Below are 16656 nucleotides of genomic sequence, written 5' to 3' on the forward strand. Positions count from 1 at the left end.
AGAGCATAGACAGGTGTTGCTAAGCTTAAATTATAACTTCTCCATGCCATAAAAAGGTTAAAATATTAATGCTTGCTGTCTCAGAGCATTAAGACTAAGATGAGCCAAACATGATCATGACTTTATATTCTAAAGGAATGCGAACAATAGAATGAATTTGGCCAGGAAAAAAAACATGAGTGATGCAGTAGTTTGGAGGAGACAAAAATCATATTTGGAAATGGATATCAGAAAATGGATATCAGATAAATCTGTACCTGCTAGTTTAATTTAATTTGTCTTCTGAGTTTGGATAGAAACTCTGGATTCTCCTTCATGCCCATCTTAAGCTTTCAGCAAATATCTGGGGAACTCTTGGAAAGTCCTAATGCTTGTCCAAATTAAAGGTGACATCTTCCTGTCCAAATGGCACAAGGTGGCTGTCGGTGGTGAGTGTGAGAGTTCCAGGCATGCTAAATAATGTGTGTCTTACTCAAGATGGGAAAAGCGTGAGATATTTCAGAACCCAAAAGTAATGCAAGTTCCTTCATATCTCGAGCTGAGTGTGCTGTTGTTTTGCATTGAAGATGGCATCTTTTTTTATTCTACCTTCAGATTAGTCACTGGTGAGCAGGGCAGCCTGGTCTAATGGGTTGCAGCCAGCCCACACCAGAGAAGGTTAGAACTGTATGATCTTTAAGGTCCCTTCCAGCCCAAGCCATTCTGTGATTCTGTGGTGTATGCATGGCAGTGTCCTTTTTCTGTCATGCTCAGTCCCCACCATCTTTTTTTGCTGCTTCCTTGAACATCCAGGTCTCAGGCCATCTGCATCACTTTCTTTCTAAAGCAGTTCTCAGTGTGAGGAGGCAGCTTCTTCCACTTGGCTATCAGTCAGCAGTGTTGTCATCACTACTGGTGAAGACCTCCAGTGAAAGAACAGAGATCCTGAAAGAGATTTTTGATGGTCTGTCTTGATCTTGTCCTCAAACCTGCACAGCCCATAACTTCCCAGGATTACTGAGAGGGTTCAGCAGCCTGTCAGGGATGCGTCCCTGGAGTCAACCTAGCTATTCTGCTTCACTGGAAGAGATCTAGGAATAAATGATGATCCTCAAATTTGTCTGATCTTCAGTATCTCATGAATCCTTCAGATAAGGACAGTACACACCAAGGCATAACTGGTGGAAATGTATTCATTTTGTATCACCTCAGCTACAGGTTGCTGCAACCGAAACACTGCCTGCTTCTGATCTGAGCCTTTCAGCATCAGCCGTGTTCCTGGAGTTTGACCTGGGGAATTCCTCAGCCATTTGATGTTCTATAGGCACACGAGCAGCTCACCCATACTTTCCAGAAGGGAAATCCAGTAGTATGCAGTGAACCTAGATCCCACTGAGAAGAAAAAAGTTCCTTTAGCTGTACTAAATGATTCAAAGCAATTGAAACTGAGCTGAGTAAGGAAGATAAAATAGATGTAATTGTGAGGCCAAGAATCTCAACCATTTTGATGAGTACCTTTTCAGGTATCCTTTGTGCTATTATAAAGGCTTTTCTCATAGCATAAATACCTGTGCTCTAAGAAACTTTTCAGCAAGCAGACTGTGAGAAAGCATGTGAGCAGAGCAGGATGGCACAGCATCTGTTTCTCTGCCATGGTCACTGCAACACTGCTGCCAGGAGTACCAGAGCTGCTGATACTCTGTGTGTGTCCCTGAGAAGGGTGCCTACTGCTGACATCTTCGGAAAGGTGCCATCCTTACTGCTACTCCTCTAACTGGAGTGCTTACTGTTTGCATAAAAGGCATCTCAGACTCAGTCCTAGGCCCAGGGTCTTGTGATTATACTCCGAAGATGTCTGCAGTACAAACATACTTGGACATTTTTAGGCTCAAATCCACCTGTAACAACAGTGTATTTTTTTAAATCTGTAGTCATTCCTTCCACTTTCTCCTGTACTCCTTTCTGGATTTTCCCTGACCCGAAAGGAAATCAGTAGGCTGCTAGACACTTCCTGTGACAAGAAGAGAGGTTCAGGCATGCTTTTGCCATATTGGGTCATGTAAAAGTAGTTTTCCTTAGCCTCAAATGATAAAGCAAAGACAAGGCAGATGTGTATTGATCAGTATGATGGTAAGTAAATTCTCTCCTCTGACTGTAGGTGTGTAAGTTATACCTTGCTAAACCTCACATATAATTATTACTGCTTCAGACTAAAAAAAGAAAAAGCCAACTGGCTATTCCTGCTAAGGCAGTGGCTTTCCACAGCTGCCCAGTTCCTTACATTGCAGTCTCTTTCTAACCTGGAGACTGGCAATATTTTGTTGTTGACTTTGAATCCGCACACATTCAAAGGGAACATTTGATTCCCCTCAGGTCCAAAAGCTGCTATTTGCTAATATATAATAATATAATTATAATATTATAAAATAAGATGGGGTGATCACAGTTTGAATTTGAGGCAGCATTTAGAGGTGATGGGATGACGTTGATTTTTTTTTATTTTCTTACAAATGTCTGAAAACATCTTGAAATTTCTTCACTGTAGGGATGGAATAGAGTTTGCCTTCAAATATCAGAATCAAAAAGGACAAGACTATCCACCTCCTAACCTTGCTTTCCTTGAAGTTCTTAGTGAATTTTCTTCTAAACTCCTGCGGCAGGACAAAAAGACTGTGTAAGTAATAGCCTTGTTTTCTCTGGTGGGCTTTGCTGAGTTGTGTTAATAGTTGAATTGTGTGTTTAAGTTCCCTGCTTTGAGGTTTTCATTGTCTAATGGGGGTTTTAGGAAGGCCCGGTGGCTTTTCACATGGTTATTCCTCAATTTATATTTTGAAGTAATAATGAAAATAAATCCACTGATTAAGTGAACTTGAGACCTTACAGAAAACCAACATTGCTTAGAATTTCCTATGGAGCACTGAGAATAAAGAGAATCATTTTTCAGACAAGCAGAAAAAGGAATGAGTTGTAAGCAGTATAGGAAATATAGAGGTCTCTAAACATTGCAGTAACGTTCATTTCTGTTAGATGTTTGTATGAGAAGTATGTTTATGTTTATTTTGACTTACTGAGTTGAAGTGGGCTTCTTGAGTTGTCAAGGCTTCTGTTAATGGCACAATAGATAGAAAGACAGGGTGAGAGACAGCACTGCTGTTGGTGAGGAAAGAGCAGAGTGATAGAGACCTCAGACTGAAACAAGCAACTGTATTTGGTGTGGCCATCAGTGGCTGCAGATAAAGTACCACAAATGAAATAAATCAGACGTACTGTTGATAAGAGCTGAATGTATAGCAAGAAATACTGTTGTATGACCAACATTTGAAAAAATGTCAAAGGCAGCTGTGGATATTAAGAGAGTTGATAAAGAGAAAGCTTCATTAGTGAAGGCAAGTTCATAGTAAAGATGTGTTGTCAGCATCACTGCAGAGGTAAGAGTGTATGTTTCTAACATGTTCTGTAACAAATATCCAAGATTTGGCCACAGCATAGAAGCAGTAAGGGAAAAACAGCGCGTAGTTAAACGTCATCATAGCACTGCGTGCCAGTGTAGAACTGAGTTCTTTGAATAACTTCATTACAACTTAAATATGTAATTACCAGATCTTATCATTTATGGTTGTAAATATCTTTCTAATTACTTTTCTGGCCACAGTGAATTTAAGTCATTCTACAAGTATATATAAAGTCGTACTGCTATGACTACCTGAATTGACTCATTCTCTCAAGCTTCTCTGTAATTTTTCTTTACAATTGTATAAATAATTTTCCAGTTCAGCAAACACAGTAAAAGAAATGGTCAAAGTAGCTTGAGAATTAGGCTGTTCATCCAGGCTAACCTGGCACTTAGGCTTTCAAACTTCTCTGCATTGTTATACTCCTGAATTTTGTCAGCCTGTTCTGTTCTTCAGAAGAGGGCTTAAGAATCAAGGATTTTCTGGCTGCCTTTCTAGCTGAACCTTGTGTCTGTTAGCTTAAATGTAGTTGAATTCCAGTTGAATTTATTGAAGCCTATTCTTCCTGCACACTTACCAGTACTTCCACAAGTTTCTCCAGTGTCTGAAATCTGAAGTTATATTACCTGATCACAGCATACCTGACAGCTAAATCAGACCTGGCCCTTTGCATGAAGTTCAGTATTTCTCATTCTTTGCCTTTCAGTGTTACCATTCACATTTTTTCCTCACATTTTTCTCAGGACTGCAAAGGTTGCTGTGGTGGAATCCATTTCTCCTGTTTTTAGCTGTCTTTCTTGTAGCCTTCTGTATCTGAGCTATTTACTTTAGCTGCATTTGAAGACTGGTGAAAAGAAATAGGGTCTTTAGGACACGATTCATCTGATCTGTTCTAAATGACTGCTTTAAGATAAGCTCGGACGTGCCCTGGATTCCACTGGCTGCTGTGACTATGGAGAGAATCAAGATAACTAGATGTTTTTTGGACATCTCTGCATTCCTTCACTTGAGAGATTTGCCATGTTTGCACTCGTCAGGCAATGGGTGCATTGCCCCATAGCAGTTTGCTGACACTACGTTCTCAGCTATACTCTGGACTATATTTTGCCCTTCTCTGTAGCATGGCTGCTCCAATCCAGAGGGACCTCTCCCCCGCCCTGCAAAGGGGCAGCAGCCTGCAAGCAGCAAGGAACATGACCACCATCTGGTGGAGAAGTCCTGTGTGCAGGATCACTTACCTCCCTGCTGGCTTGGTCTCCAGCCAGCTGACTGTAAGCTCAGCAATGGGCTGTTAGACTGGAGGTTAAAGTGCTCTGGAATAACCCTGAAGGTCTCATCAGCAAAGCTGCATGTCTGGAGATATGGGCAAGCTGGTGGGCATCCTACCCTCCAGATTGCCTTCCCTACCTCAAAATAAATATTATTGATTCAGTATGCCTGCCTGTCACCTGCTCTTGGTGTAAGATACCATTCCAATCACAGTTCAGGAAACACTACCATTTTGCTAGGCTTCTGCTTCCTTTCTGATTTACTTCTTTATTATTAGTATAACTGATATTATTTGTGTTACTGTTATTGTTATTATTACTCTTATTATTGCCACTTGGCAATGTGCTGAATGAGATTGTGATCACAGAGTGCATCGTAACATTTTTTTTTTAACAGAATGAGGTAATGCTGAAGTACAGTGCCTTCTCTTGCCTTAATTCTGAGTGCTTGGTTCTTTAGTTTGGAACTCATTGGAATCACTTTTATGTGGCTTTTCTTACTCATTTTATGGACAATCTTAATTAAACATTCAGTGGAAAAGGAAAATAGCTCACCTGTTCTCCAGGCCATGTGTGGGACAGAAGGTGGTTGGTTCCTCCCATAAGTTAGCAAGTACTCTCTGGACTTCTCCATGGCAATGGAATGGATCTTCAATTTTTTTACTGAAAAATATCTGCTTGTATTTGAGAAAACTGTTCCTTTCCCTTTCCAAAGATGTAAAATTATATCCTCAGTCTACAAATTCAGATTGTCTGTTGACACACCAACAATATAGAGAAGTGGCTTACTTGCTATGCAGAATAGAAGGGGAATTTGAGTAGATTGCACTGTGAGTGACTGCAGGCAAATACAGGAAGATGTCGGGGAAAGAAAACTTCAAATTCCTTAACTGAGTAACCTGGACACAATTAACTGTTACTTTGTTTTGAGGGAATGCCATGAATTCTTAATCAGTTCAAGGTACAAGGCTTTTTCAACATATGTTATCAAATAAAATAAGGAAACACCACGGCAGATTTCTGTTCTCAGCACTGCGGGAGGACTTGCACGTCAATTAGAGGAAACAGCGCACTGAGCCTCTGCACTCATTGTCTTCTATTTTCAGTCACACCTACCTAGAAAAATTTCTGACAGAACAGATGATGGAGAGAAGAGAAGACGTGTGGCTGCCACTCATTTCCTATAGGAACTCACTAGTTACGGGCGGCGAAGATGACAGAATGTCTGTTAACAGTGGGAGCAGCAGCAGCAAAACCTCTTCAGTGAGAAATAAGAAAGGACGGCCACCGCTACACAAAAAGAGAGTAGAAGGTTGGTGTGGTTTTACCTTGCCTGGTACAGGTATTTCTCATTTTGTACCTACGTTACAGCTTCCCTTATATTTTGTAAACAGTGAAAACAAAGCACTTGTTCTGCAAATTGCTCTCAAGCTTCAACATTTCTGTATGAGAAATAGCCTTGTAATTCCCTGTTCCTGCTTGTTCTGAGATTTTCAGATGGAGAACTACTAAAAGCTGTTGCTGACAGTGGAAACAGGAGGTGGCTGTGGAATTAACTGCTCTGCACCTTTCCCAGTCACAGATTTCTGTTTTCTGCTTGTTTTATTTCGAAGCAGTTGTTAATTTATATGGTGTTAGAGCAAACCTGAGGCAGAAGTTCTGATAGAGATTGGTGTTGTAGGTCCGTATAGATCAGCTCACTGGAAAATACTAAAAAGATGCATGTTTTTGTTCAGCGTGGCACCAATATACAGTGTATTTACTTTTTCTGTGACTTCAGGAGTGTACATCAGGAATTTGGCAATGATGGCCAACTTCTTACAAGATTGCATCTGTTCCTGGTTGATAAGTGTGAAATTGCAAGATGTAGTGCATGTTTATGTGAACATGCTTACCGTTTCAATAGATAGCAATTATAAGTGAGATCTTTAAACTTCAGAGTGTTTTCCAAGATTGTTATCTACTATAGTAACCCCTCAGTGAAGAATCTAATGTTAATTCTCTTATAGTCAGATCTGCTCTCCCCTACAGCTTATGCTGAGCAGTGCATGAGCTAAGTCTTTTAGTTTCCAATAGCCAACCTAGAGTCTAGGTAGGAAAAAGCACAGCTTACTTTGCTTGCTCAGGTTGCCATGGTTTACACAGGATTCAACTGGGGTCATTTTTTTCTTTCCTTCTGTTACTACTTTAATTCTAATTTATTTTATTCTACCAGTATCCTTATTTTTTCCAGGAACTGTAGTAACATCTCTCCTTCCCCATAAGACAAGTCTTATTCTTAGGGTGTAGGTTTTATGACGTCATTTACCCCACTCTTTCATGCCTGCCTTGTTCAGTGATCAATAGGAGGAAGAACTGACTTGCAACACCTTCCTTTTGAATATTACCTTTCTTTGCAATATCTGGGATCCTGAATTTTCCAAAAACATCTCTGACTTAAAATGCTGGAAGCCTGATTCTATGGCTGTTCACCTAATTGTTGACTTTCTGAAATATCTGAATGTACCAAAATTTCCACGGGAATTACCTAGCAGCAGTACAGTCTGGAGCCAGTTTGCCTGCTTTTGTGGGCAGATACAGACTGCTGCACAAGGAAGGGGCTCATTTTGTATGTACAAATAATGAGCTCAGGAAATAATCAGAAATGCAATCCTCTTCTTAGAAAGAAGTATTTACTGTTCACTGGTCCATAGAAGTTGAGCTATGAAGAGCCAGTCTGCTGAACAGCTGGTTGCCTACAAATAGTCTGTATTCAGCATGTATGCAGGCCGTTGTTGTTTTTTATCTTTACATATTTTTGTAACCCTTCCAGAAGTCCTAGTTTTAATTTTAATTAATCTAGCATTAGAACCACAAATGCAGACCTGTTTCTGGATCTTGCTAACATTTTTTTCCTTTAAATCCCACTCTAAAGGAAGGACATTGGCACTGCAGAAACAATCATGGCATGTAAGAACCAAAGCCAGACCCTGTAGTTCCTTCCTGCCCTCAGTGCAGCGTGTATTGGCTTCAGCAGACTGCTGGGGCTGGAGAATATTCTCTCTTGCTCCTGAAAGTAGAACTGCTGTCTGTATAGGTAGTTCTGACATTTCTTCATAATACCTTAAAGGAGTGAAACATAAAAAGGATTTTAAAAAACCCTAGTGTTGTAAAAGGCAAATTTAAGAATAAATAGGCAACTTTTTTAGACAGCTTTTAAGCCCAAGGGGTAATAAAAGGCATAGGAAAAGCAAAGAGACCTGTTGAGGTCTCCAGCTACTTTCTCACTGCTATTTCTTCCTGTTAGGAAATCTATGATCTTGTCTTCTCCTCTTCTGTAGCCTCTTGTCTTTCACTTGCTGCAGCAACTTCTTCATGTCTCTTGTCTGCACAGTTGTGTTCTCACACGTTTGTCTCAGGCCCCACCAGCCATTCATCTCCTGTTTGCTGCCCTCTCAGTACGAACCCAGCATCACACATTGGACCTCCAGTCAGCTTCCCATCTCCATCCTCCCGTCTGCTCTAAACTCCAAATATGCTATCTGAAATCACTTTACATCACTTTTACAGCAGCCACACCTCTCCTTATATAAAATGTCCCATGTGTACTCCACTGGAATGGTTCTCACTGTGGTTTCTGATGCCTCCACTCCCATCGCAGTGTTCAGTTGGATCTCATCTGATGTATATGTATGAAAGTAACTCCTACATTTAGACTGCAGAATTGGTACTTAGGAATTGTTTTTGTGAAACGTGTATGAGCCACCCAACAAGTCAGGCAGTGCTGCAAGGCAGTATGTTTGCAATGTTTTTCATTTTGTTTTCTGAAGTATTTCTACTTTGAGTAGTTGTTGTTATTGCTGGGAATAACTGGTAGTAATCCTTCCTTAACAGAACACAAAAATTACCATTGTGAGTATTTATCCAGCTGATCTCTAAAAGACACACCTAATGCAATAGATACTAAACTACTGAAAACATGAATTTGCAGAAGGTGCTGCCTCTAAAAAGAACTCTGTATAGAAGTGCATCATAGATGGAAGGCTTTAATTATTAACGTAAGGTTCAGTGAGTTGGCTGAGAGGATTTTAAGGGCAGCAGTACTGCATTTTACATCACCACTGATGTGTCAGTAATTCTGAATGTTCCTTTCCTAGACGAGAGTCTGGAAGGCTCTTGGCTGAACAGGAATGAAAACATACATACCCCAGGAGCACTGCAAGCACCACAGCTCACCTCAACTGTCTTGAGAGAGAACACCAGACAAATGGGGGAGCAGATCCAGGAGCACGAGTCGGAGCAGGGATCTGAACAAGATTTTTTACACAAGTAAGTGTCTGTACCAAACACAGTAAAACCCAGGTAAAGAAGTTGTGTAAAATGTACACAGTTAGTTGTGGCTCCACAAATGTTGTGTTTCTTTGCAAAAGCAAAAGAAAGATCTTGGCTATGGCTCAGCAATAGTTAGATTATTTTAAATCCACCTCCCCCCCCCAAAAAAAAAAAAAGGTTGTAATGAAGATAGAAGTTCTTCACATTAAAACTGTCTTATAGCATAACTGTGGGCTTATGGATAAATCACAATGTCTGTGGGCCCAGGTTTCATTGAACTGTTTCTCTAAAAACCTATTAAATATTATCTTTTTTTTTCCTTCTCTCATAGTACAGTAAATGTTCTCCAGACATCTTTACCGATTTCTTACAAATTAATTCTTCAGTCCAACTCAGCTGCTGAGCTGCTATCTCCTGCTTTTTGGCACTTCTGCAGGCAGTTTTATTTTGCCCTAAATTAGACATAATTTTTTGTCATTCAACTCCCATTTTATCACCTCCATTTAAATCAATTTATGGGGGGAAAATGATTGTTATTATCTGTCAGTAGTTTATTTAACAAAGTCTTCAGAGGATGCTGTTATGTGCTAATTCTGTCAATTTGAAGACAAAGAATAACAGCAATTGGGTTGGAGGCTGTTCTTACAACTTTTATGGCCTATTCTTCTCCCTTGGTTGTGTATACAGCGTGTACAGCAGTACAATAGATGAAACCTAGATAAGATCCATGAATCTGTGTTTGCCACAAGAGATACTTGCATCTCAGCTGGCTACAGATAACTTTCTGCAGCATGCTTGGTGTTTCCATAAAAGATTTCTGCTCCCTTATTTCCCCATACTAACGACGTGGTATCAGCACAAGGCAGTGTGAGATGGATGAAAGGCTCACCAGGCAGGTTCACACTGCAGGCAGGGCTACCTTTCTCCTGCACAAAGGCTGACATGGGCACAAGGTTTCCCAGCAGGTGCTGTATGGAAGGAACGAGGCTTGGCACATGAAGATGTGAATACAAGGCAAGGGGGGGCATGGATTTTCTCACCTACACAGATGAGATGGGCGGAAAGCCCCAGCTGGCCATGAAAGCACAACTGAGGATGAACTGTTAACATCTGAACCAAAGCATCTTATCACCTTACTCCTATGGTACTGAGATCTACCTTCATTTTCCTTGCTTCCTGAGCTCAGGAGCTTGCCTCCCCAGATGTTGCTGTAATTTCTAGATTATAAAGACGACTTTGTAGCTCAACAATTACTCCTTTTTTTCCTAGTCCTCAATTAAAAAGCAAAACAAAAAAAAAAGAAAAACCAAAGAACTTGATGAAGCAAGAGCCTTTTCCCTGCCCCTCTCTGATCCCATCATTGTGCTGAACACTAAGCTACCTCTCTCTCTGTGAATATTTAATCAGTTAAGGAAAGTACGACAGCTTCACGGTGAAGGTGATGCTCGCTGTGCATCACCTTCCTGAGCCTGATGAACAGGGGCTGCCTTAAGGTGTGGCAGAACCTTACTCTTTTCAAGAGAAGCTGCACCAGGCTTTTCACTCTGTGCTTGAACCTCTGTTTCTCCTATCTCAGCTGAATGCTGCAGGCAGAGAACTGTTGAGCAAAGACAGACAGCGTTGCTCTCCTTGGATCCCACTCAGAAGTTCACAGTGTGAACTAACAGTAGAGAATAGTTTTCTTTCAGCCTGAAGTTAGCTGCTCATCCACACACATGCTGAGGGTCACCTCATCTTCCCCCTTACACTCTGTCTCTTATGTGCCACAGCATACCTTAGTTGGATCCTGCTGATCCCTAATCCTCTTGTGCATCGATCCCAAACATCTTGTGTGTTCCATAGAAAGTCCCTACAAATGTGAATGTATACAGTTGTATACAATCTAATGTATGCTGTTTGCATAACAGCTGTACACAGCTATCTAACATGAGGTACTTAAAACACTGGTTGGACTCAGCAGTCTTGAAGGTCTTTTCCAGCATAAATAAATCAATGGAAGATGAAGGTCAAAAATAAATACAGAGCAGTCAGTTGCTGAGCAGAATGGTCAATCATGCCCAAAGCAGTATTTCCTCCTGGGTTGTTTTCACAAAAGGTTCTTCCCTTTTATTCTGTGAATCTTACTAGGATATGAGATTACATAATTAAAAAGTGATGTTGCTAGATGTTCTACTACTCTCTCTTTCTAACTGCAATACACAAAGCATCGAACGTGTTGCTTGCTACTGCTGGATGTAGTTAGTGCTAAGTACAGCCTTCCAGGAGTTTGCATATGGATACGTTACTGGATGCTAAAGTTGATGGGAGTATGCATTTGAAAGCAATTTGTTTTTCACTTTGTGACTTTTTGTCTTAAAACGTTTCTGTTACTGACTTGATCTATTCTTCCTCATATTTTTGCCTGATCTGAGGTGATGAATTAAATTTTTGAAGTGTCCTCATTTCAGGTGCGTGCTGCATTAGTGAATGAGTAATGGTAGCATTTTATGTAGCTGTTTTTATTGTAACAATAATGGATTTTTTTTGTGCACACACAATGAGAGGAGACAAATTGCAGAAGGGTATCCAGAAGATTTGTACAACGATGGATGTAATTTAAATAACTAAATCTGAAGCATACCCAGACAAAACACTTGAGGAAACGCTTTCTAAAAACAGGCAACTAAGAATTGTTAGCGTTCTCAGTCGTTCTCAACGCTGCTCTATGTTTGTTAGTCCCCAGATGCAGATATCTTGGTTGGGCCAACAGAAGCTAGAAGATTTAAATCGAAAGGACAGGACAGGAATGAACTACATGAAAGGGAGAACTGGTGTAAGGCACGCAGTGTAAGTGTTCACAGCATCTTCATTTTGGATGGCAAAGCTGCATTTAAATGTTACTTTTCTGGGTTGTGACCAGTAAATTCTGTAATGATGTTTAACTCTTCTTAATAAAGGCAGAGTAACAGCTTTGTAACGTTGGGATGGATGCCAGGCAACAGGGTGTTCTGCCCCTAACCACAGCTGTAAGCAGGTGCCTAGTGAACACAGCAGACCTTTGTGGGACCATTTTTCATAGTTATCTAATTGCTTTCAACTATTTCCAGACGCTTCCCACGAAGCACTGTCATTTGTCTGTTAAGTAATTTACAGCAAGTGTTTATCTCAAGTTGTTTTCCTGTTTTCCCATGAACTTGTTTAAGGTTTGTTCACCCACCTCATCTCTTGTGAAGGTGTCCCACTGGGCAGCTAGTAGAGAGAACACACATGGGTGAATGCAGAAGTTTCTGTTGTACAAGGTGCTCTGTGCTCCTGATCTAACGAAGTCTTTCAGCACATAAATACTTCTCAGAGTGGGGACCAGAATCTCTAGCAAGATCAGGTCATTATAGTGTTAGAAACTGGTCTTGGATTCAGTGGTGGATTCCCAGGCACCTAGCAGTGATCTTGGCAGATGCTCTAGCTCCTGTTTATAAAAGGACAGACAAACCCAATGAGGCTACTGCCCTTTCCTTCTTAAGGACAGATTTAATTAGTGGTCATAACGATATTACACTGGACTTCCTGCTTTAGCCTCTGCAAGTGGCAGGTTTTTTACATACAATTTTCTTCCTGCTAATACTGAGTAAACGTGCTGGTTTTATTCTCGATGTAACACTGACAAGGAATTGGGGATGGATTTTGCATTGTTATTAATGACAGTGTTCATGGTTGGGAAATTACAGTGCCTGAAATCGATGACTTCTTTCTACTTAACCAGACGCGGTCTCATGGAAGATGACGCTGAGCCCATCTTCGAAGATGTAATGATGTCCTCACGAGGTCAGCTAGAGGATATGAATGAAGAATTTGAGGACACAATGGTCATTGATCTGGTCAGTAAATCTTATTAATAGCAAATTTAAAGTGGTAGAAGGATGATTTAGAAGGAACTCTGTAAGTAAGTACAAACAAAGTGTCCAAAACGTTGACCTTTATTTCCTTTGATCTTAACATTAAGGAGTGGAAATAATCTGAATAGTTTCTGAAACCTAAAAGTGCAGTTTCAGGCCCAGTTGACTTTATTCATAGAAACACAAGCAGCATTGCCTATTGCTCTTCCAGATATTCTGGATTCAGGCAGTAGCACGTGCCTGAAGCACTGCTATGCACCTTTGACTTGTCCACCTATGAGAATGAGGATATGATTTGTAGCAGTGCAGACCTCTTAGGCTAAAGAAATCACAAATCTGACCTGCCCTGGAGATCCAGCCAGGAGTGGGAGTGCTTCTGGGAGGCAGAGGTGAGACCACCTCATTCTGTCTCATTGAACATTACATGAAGCTGTCTACTCAGCATCAAGCTGTTCAAAGGGACTGTCTGAAATCCAGTAACAACATTTGATTTGGTTTGGTGTTTGACATTATGAAGAGTTTGGAAACTATCAGCTAGTTATACCTGCTATTGCTTCCTTCCTTGTGTTATTGTTACAGCCATCACTAACTCATTTGCGGGACTTTATGCAGGCTCACTGTGGTCAAGCAGAGTTCATTCTGTTTCCTAGTTTGTTTTCTGGGATGTAGGGGAGGTAATGGATCCATGATCACGGTTTTGATGCACAGAGCTGTGCTGGCACAGCAGGCAGTAGAAGGCAGGCATACGGTAGTACCTTACAGTACTGGTGCTGCTCCTACCCAGGCCGTACCATCAGACTGCAACCTCCTTTTCTTTCACATCAATATGATCGAGCAGAATTTCCTATCAGCCTACTGGCCTCAGTTCTGAATGAATTTTTGCATTACACACTTTACTGGTTTCTATGCTTTTGTATTTCTCTTTCACATCCAAATTATGAGGCAGAGGCTTAGTTCTCGTATTATGTCATCGTAAGTAAAATGTTCTGACCATATCAGGGTTTCATCATAAACAAAGCATAAAGCAGTAGTCTGACCACATACAGTGCTACTACAAGAACACTGTTAAGACAGCAAGGGCCTTAAGCAAGTCCTTAGCTATGGGCACAAACTTAAAGTTACTTTAGTATAATTCTTTGCTTCCTTATGTAAAATATGAATTTCAGCAGCACTCTCCTATGTCAGGGCCTCAATTCGTATCTGAGCCTTTATGGAAATCCATGCAAAGCTGCTTTATAAGGCCATGGACGAACTCGTGCCCATCAGCTGTAGAGCCAGCAGATCCTTGGTAGGCAGTTATGGATTCTAACAGCCTGCCCATCTTTTCAGCCACCTTCAAGAAACCGACGAGAACGGGCTGAACTGAGGCCAGACTTCTTTGACTCCGCAGCTATCATTGAGGATGATTCAGTAAGACTTCACTCCTACTGCCTGCTGTTTATCAGAGGTTCTTTTCTTGATTACTGTTGCGCTTCATTAATTGCTCTCTTTTAAATCATTTTTCTAGGGATTTGGAATGCCAATGTTCTGAAGTCTGCTGAAGACATTTTACAAATTTGGAACTCTATTGTTTAGAGCTAGAGGCCTATATACTGTGATAGCTTGTATGAAAACCACATTTTTGATGTGATACGGTTTGATTTTTAACCAAATGATTAAGGTCAATCCCTTTTTGTAGTGACAGAAAGAAGAGGAACTTCTTAATGACACAAAGGAATGTTGGCCAATCCCGTCACCTCAGAAAGGCTGACCTAGAAAATCATTTGTAGCCCTTGTTCCTGACTGTCCTAATACAGATTTTTTTTTTCCCAGAGGAGGAGGAAGTTTTAAATTGTTAAGACAGCTGTCAAAATAAACACTGTTCTACATATGTTTTCTGAAAACATTGAGTGATAACAGAACTTTTTAACTTTATTTTTCTGCTGTACAATTTAAAACGGTTTTAACATTTGCCTTTTTATGTTTTAAAAGCTAGCCATTTTTATTAAACCTATGCCTATCAGCCATTGACTAGCAATGATGCTATAAGCAGGTCGTTCTGGCTACAGAAAAGTGTTTTTGAACACACTGGATTTGATTAACATTGTGGTACGCTTATATCCTCTCGTAGGCATTGAGAAGAACACTCTCATAGAAGAGGTTAGAATTCTAATGACGTGCATCTCTGCCAAAAAAATTCAGATTCTGATATGATAAACCCAGATTTTATACTCTTGAGAAGATTTATTTTTATTTATAACGGGACATAAAGTGAGAGATGTCCATGAAGCCACTTTTCCAACAGACGCTGTGTAACATTCATTTTATATAGCACATGGGGACACAAAAGCAGTAAGTTTTCTATTGGTACTTGCTCTGTGCATTTTTAGCAACTTATACCAGCAAATAAAGTATTCTCAGTAAAACACACCAATGGTTCTCAAGTAATCACTTTGCTGTTTTTACTACCTACTTCAAGCCCTGCCAACCCGAGGTACATAAACAGCAACTTTCCTATTTAAAGAAACAGTAATTCAAGGGTGGGGGAAAGGAATCGCTTGAGCATCCTCCAAGCAATGTTACCTGTACCATACAGAAGTCCACTTCCCATGCCCTCAATTCCCTTCTGCGCTATTTTTGTAAATTAATTTTGCCACTTAGAAGTACTGTATGTGCTGCATAGAAACTTGTGCTTAGATGGTGAAGTTCTTAAGCTTACAATGGAATACAGCTACATTTTCAGTGTTAACTGTGCATATTAAGAGTAACTATTTGGGGGAAAAAAAATACAATTTTTCAAAAAAGCAAAAAACATTAAAAAAAAAAAAAGACAAACCCAGAACAGCCTCAGCTGAGTCATTGTAATAAGAGATTTTTCAGTGTCTTCAATAATTTGGAATATCATTATGCTTGGGTTTGATGCCTCAGCCTGGTAGCTGCTTAGTTAGACCAGGCTGCTGCCAGAGCTGCTGCCCACCCACAGCCTGCACTGAGCAGTGCCTCTGGGCATCAGCCCCAAGCATTCACCTTCCTTTCTGCATTTGAGCTACAAAGCAGACTGACCCACTTGGAGCACAGCAGTTTTAGAGGTGCTTTTTTTTTTTTTTTTTTAAAGCAACAGCAAGTAATCATGGAGCTTTTCTTTTTTATGGGAGCTTATTTAAAAACAAAACAACATTAATACCCAGTGCTTATTTGCTGGGAGGGGAAAAAACATCTAAAAAGAACAAACCAGCATTTCACACAGCTGAGGTTTGTTTTTCACATGTGCAGTTCTCAAACAGAAATGGTTGCCAAAAATGTTGGACTGGGAGATTCAGCCATTCCTCTGCTGTCAGTTGGGTAATACACGAAACAGAAGAAGTGGCTGGAGCGTCATGAAATAATAACATTACCTCCCTTCCTCTTCTGTCCATCCCCGTGGTGCTGGGTGGGCTGGGATGGCTGCATTAAATTGCCATCACAGTAATTCTGTGAGCATAGAGGCACAATAATGGCTGCCTGGTTTGAGTCAGAGCCTCAGACAAACCTTGTGCTTCACAGTCCTCTGTGTGGAAAACTGATTCCTAATTTAACATTGTAGAATACTGTATAACAAACATTTATTATCACGGTACCTGCAATGGGTTTCCAGTTCAGTTTGCAGTCAATAGGTTTTTGTATTATGAGTGTCTCCTTGATTGGTTTTGCTAGTAATTCTGTAAATTGTACATTTACAATATGAGGTTTTTTTTTTCCTTTTGTACAATTTAAAACTGATGCTTCACCTTTCATTTAATAAACTATTCAAAATCA

The 16656-nt window shown here is 40.4% G+C and overlaps 1 protein-coding gene across 4 annotated transcripts in view; it reads left to right on the plus strand.

Annotated features, from left to right (window-relative positions):
- Window positions 1-16656, plus strand: part of STAG1 (STAG1 cohesin complex component) — a 163952-nt gene extending 147296 nt beyond the window's left edge. For all 4 annotated transcript variants that reach the window (XM_085232711.1, XM_085232710.1, XM_085232712.1 and 1 more), the window contains 7 exons: window positions 2525-2653; window positions 5806-6011; window positions 8836-9007; window positions 11726-11836; window positions 12750-12864; window positions 14212-14292; window positions 14390-16656. In XM_085232711.1, coding sequence (XP_085088837.1) covers window positions 2525-2653; window positions 5806-6011; window positions 8836-9007; window positions 11726-11836; window positions 12750-12864; window positions 14212-14292; window positions 14390-14413 — 838 coding nt within the window. In that variant the 3' untranslated portion in view covers window positions 14414-16656. The remainder of the gene's footprint in view (window positions 1-2524; window positions 2654-5805; window positions 6012-8835; window positions 9008-11725; window positions 11837-12749; window positions 12865-14211; window positions 14293-14389) is intronic.

Source organism: Meleagris gallopavo, chromosome 11 (genome assembly GCF_905368555.1).
Source record: "Meleagris gallopavo chromosome 11, MGAL_WU_HG_1.1, whole genome shotgun sequence".
NCBI lineage: Eukaryota > Metazoa > Chordata > Aves > Galliformes > Phasianidae > Meleagris > Meleagris gallopavo.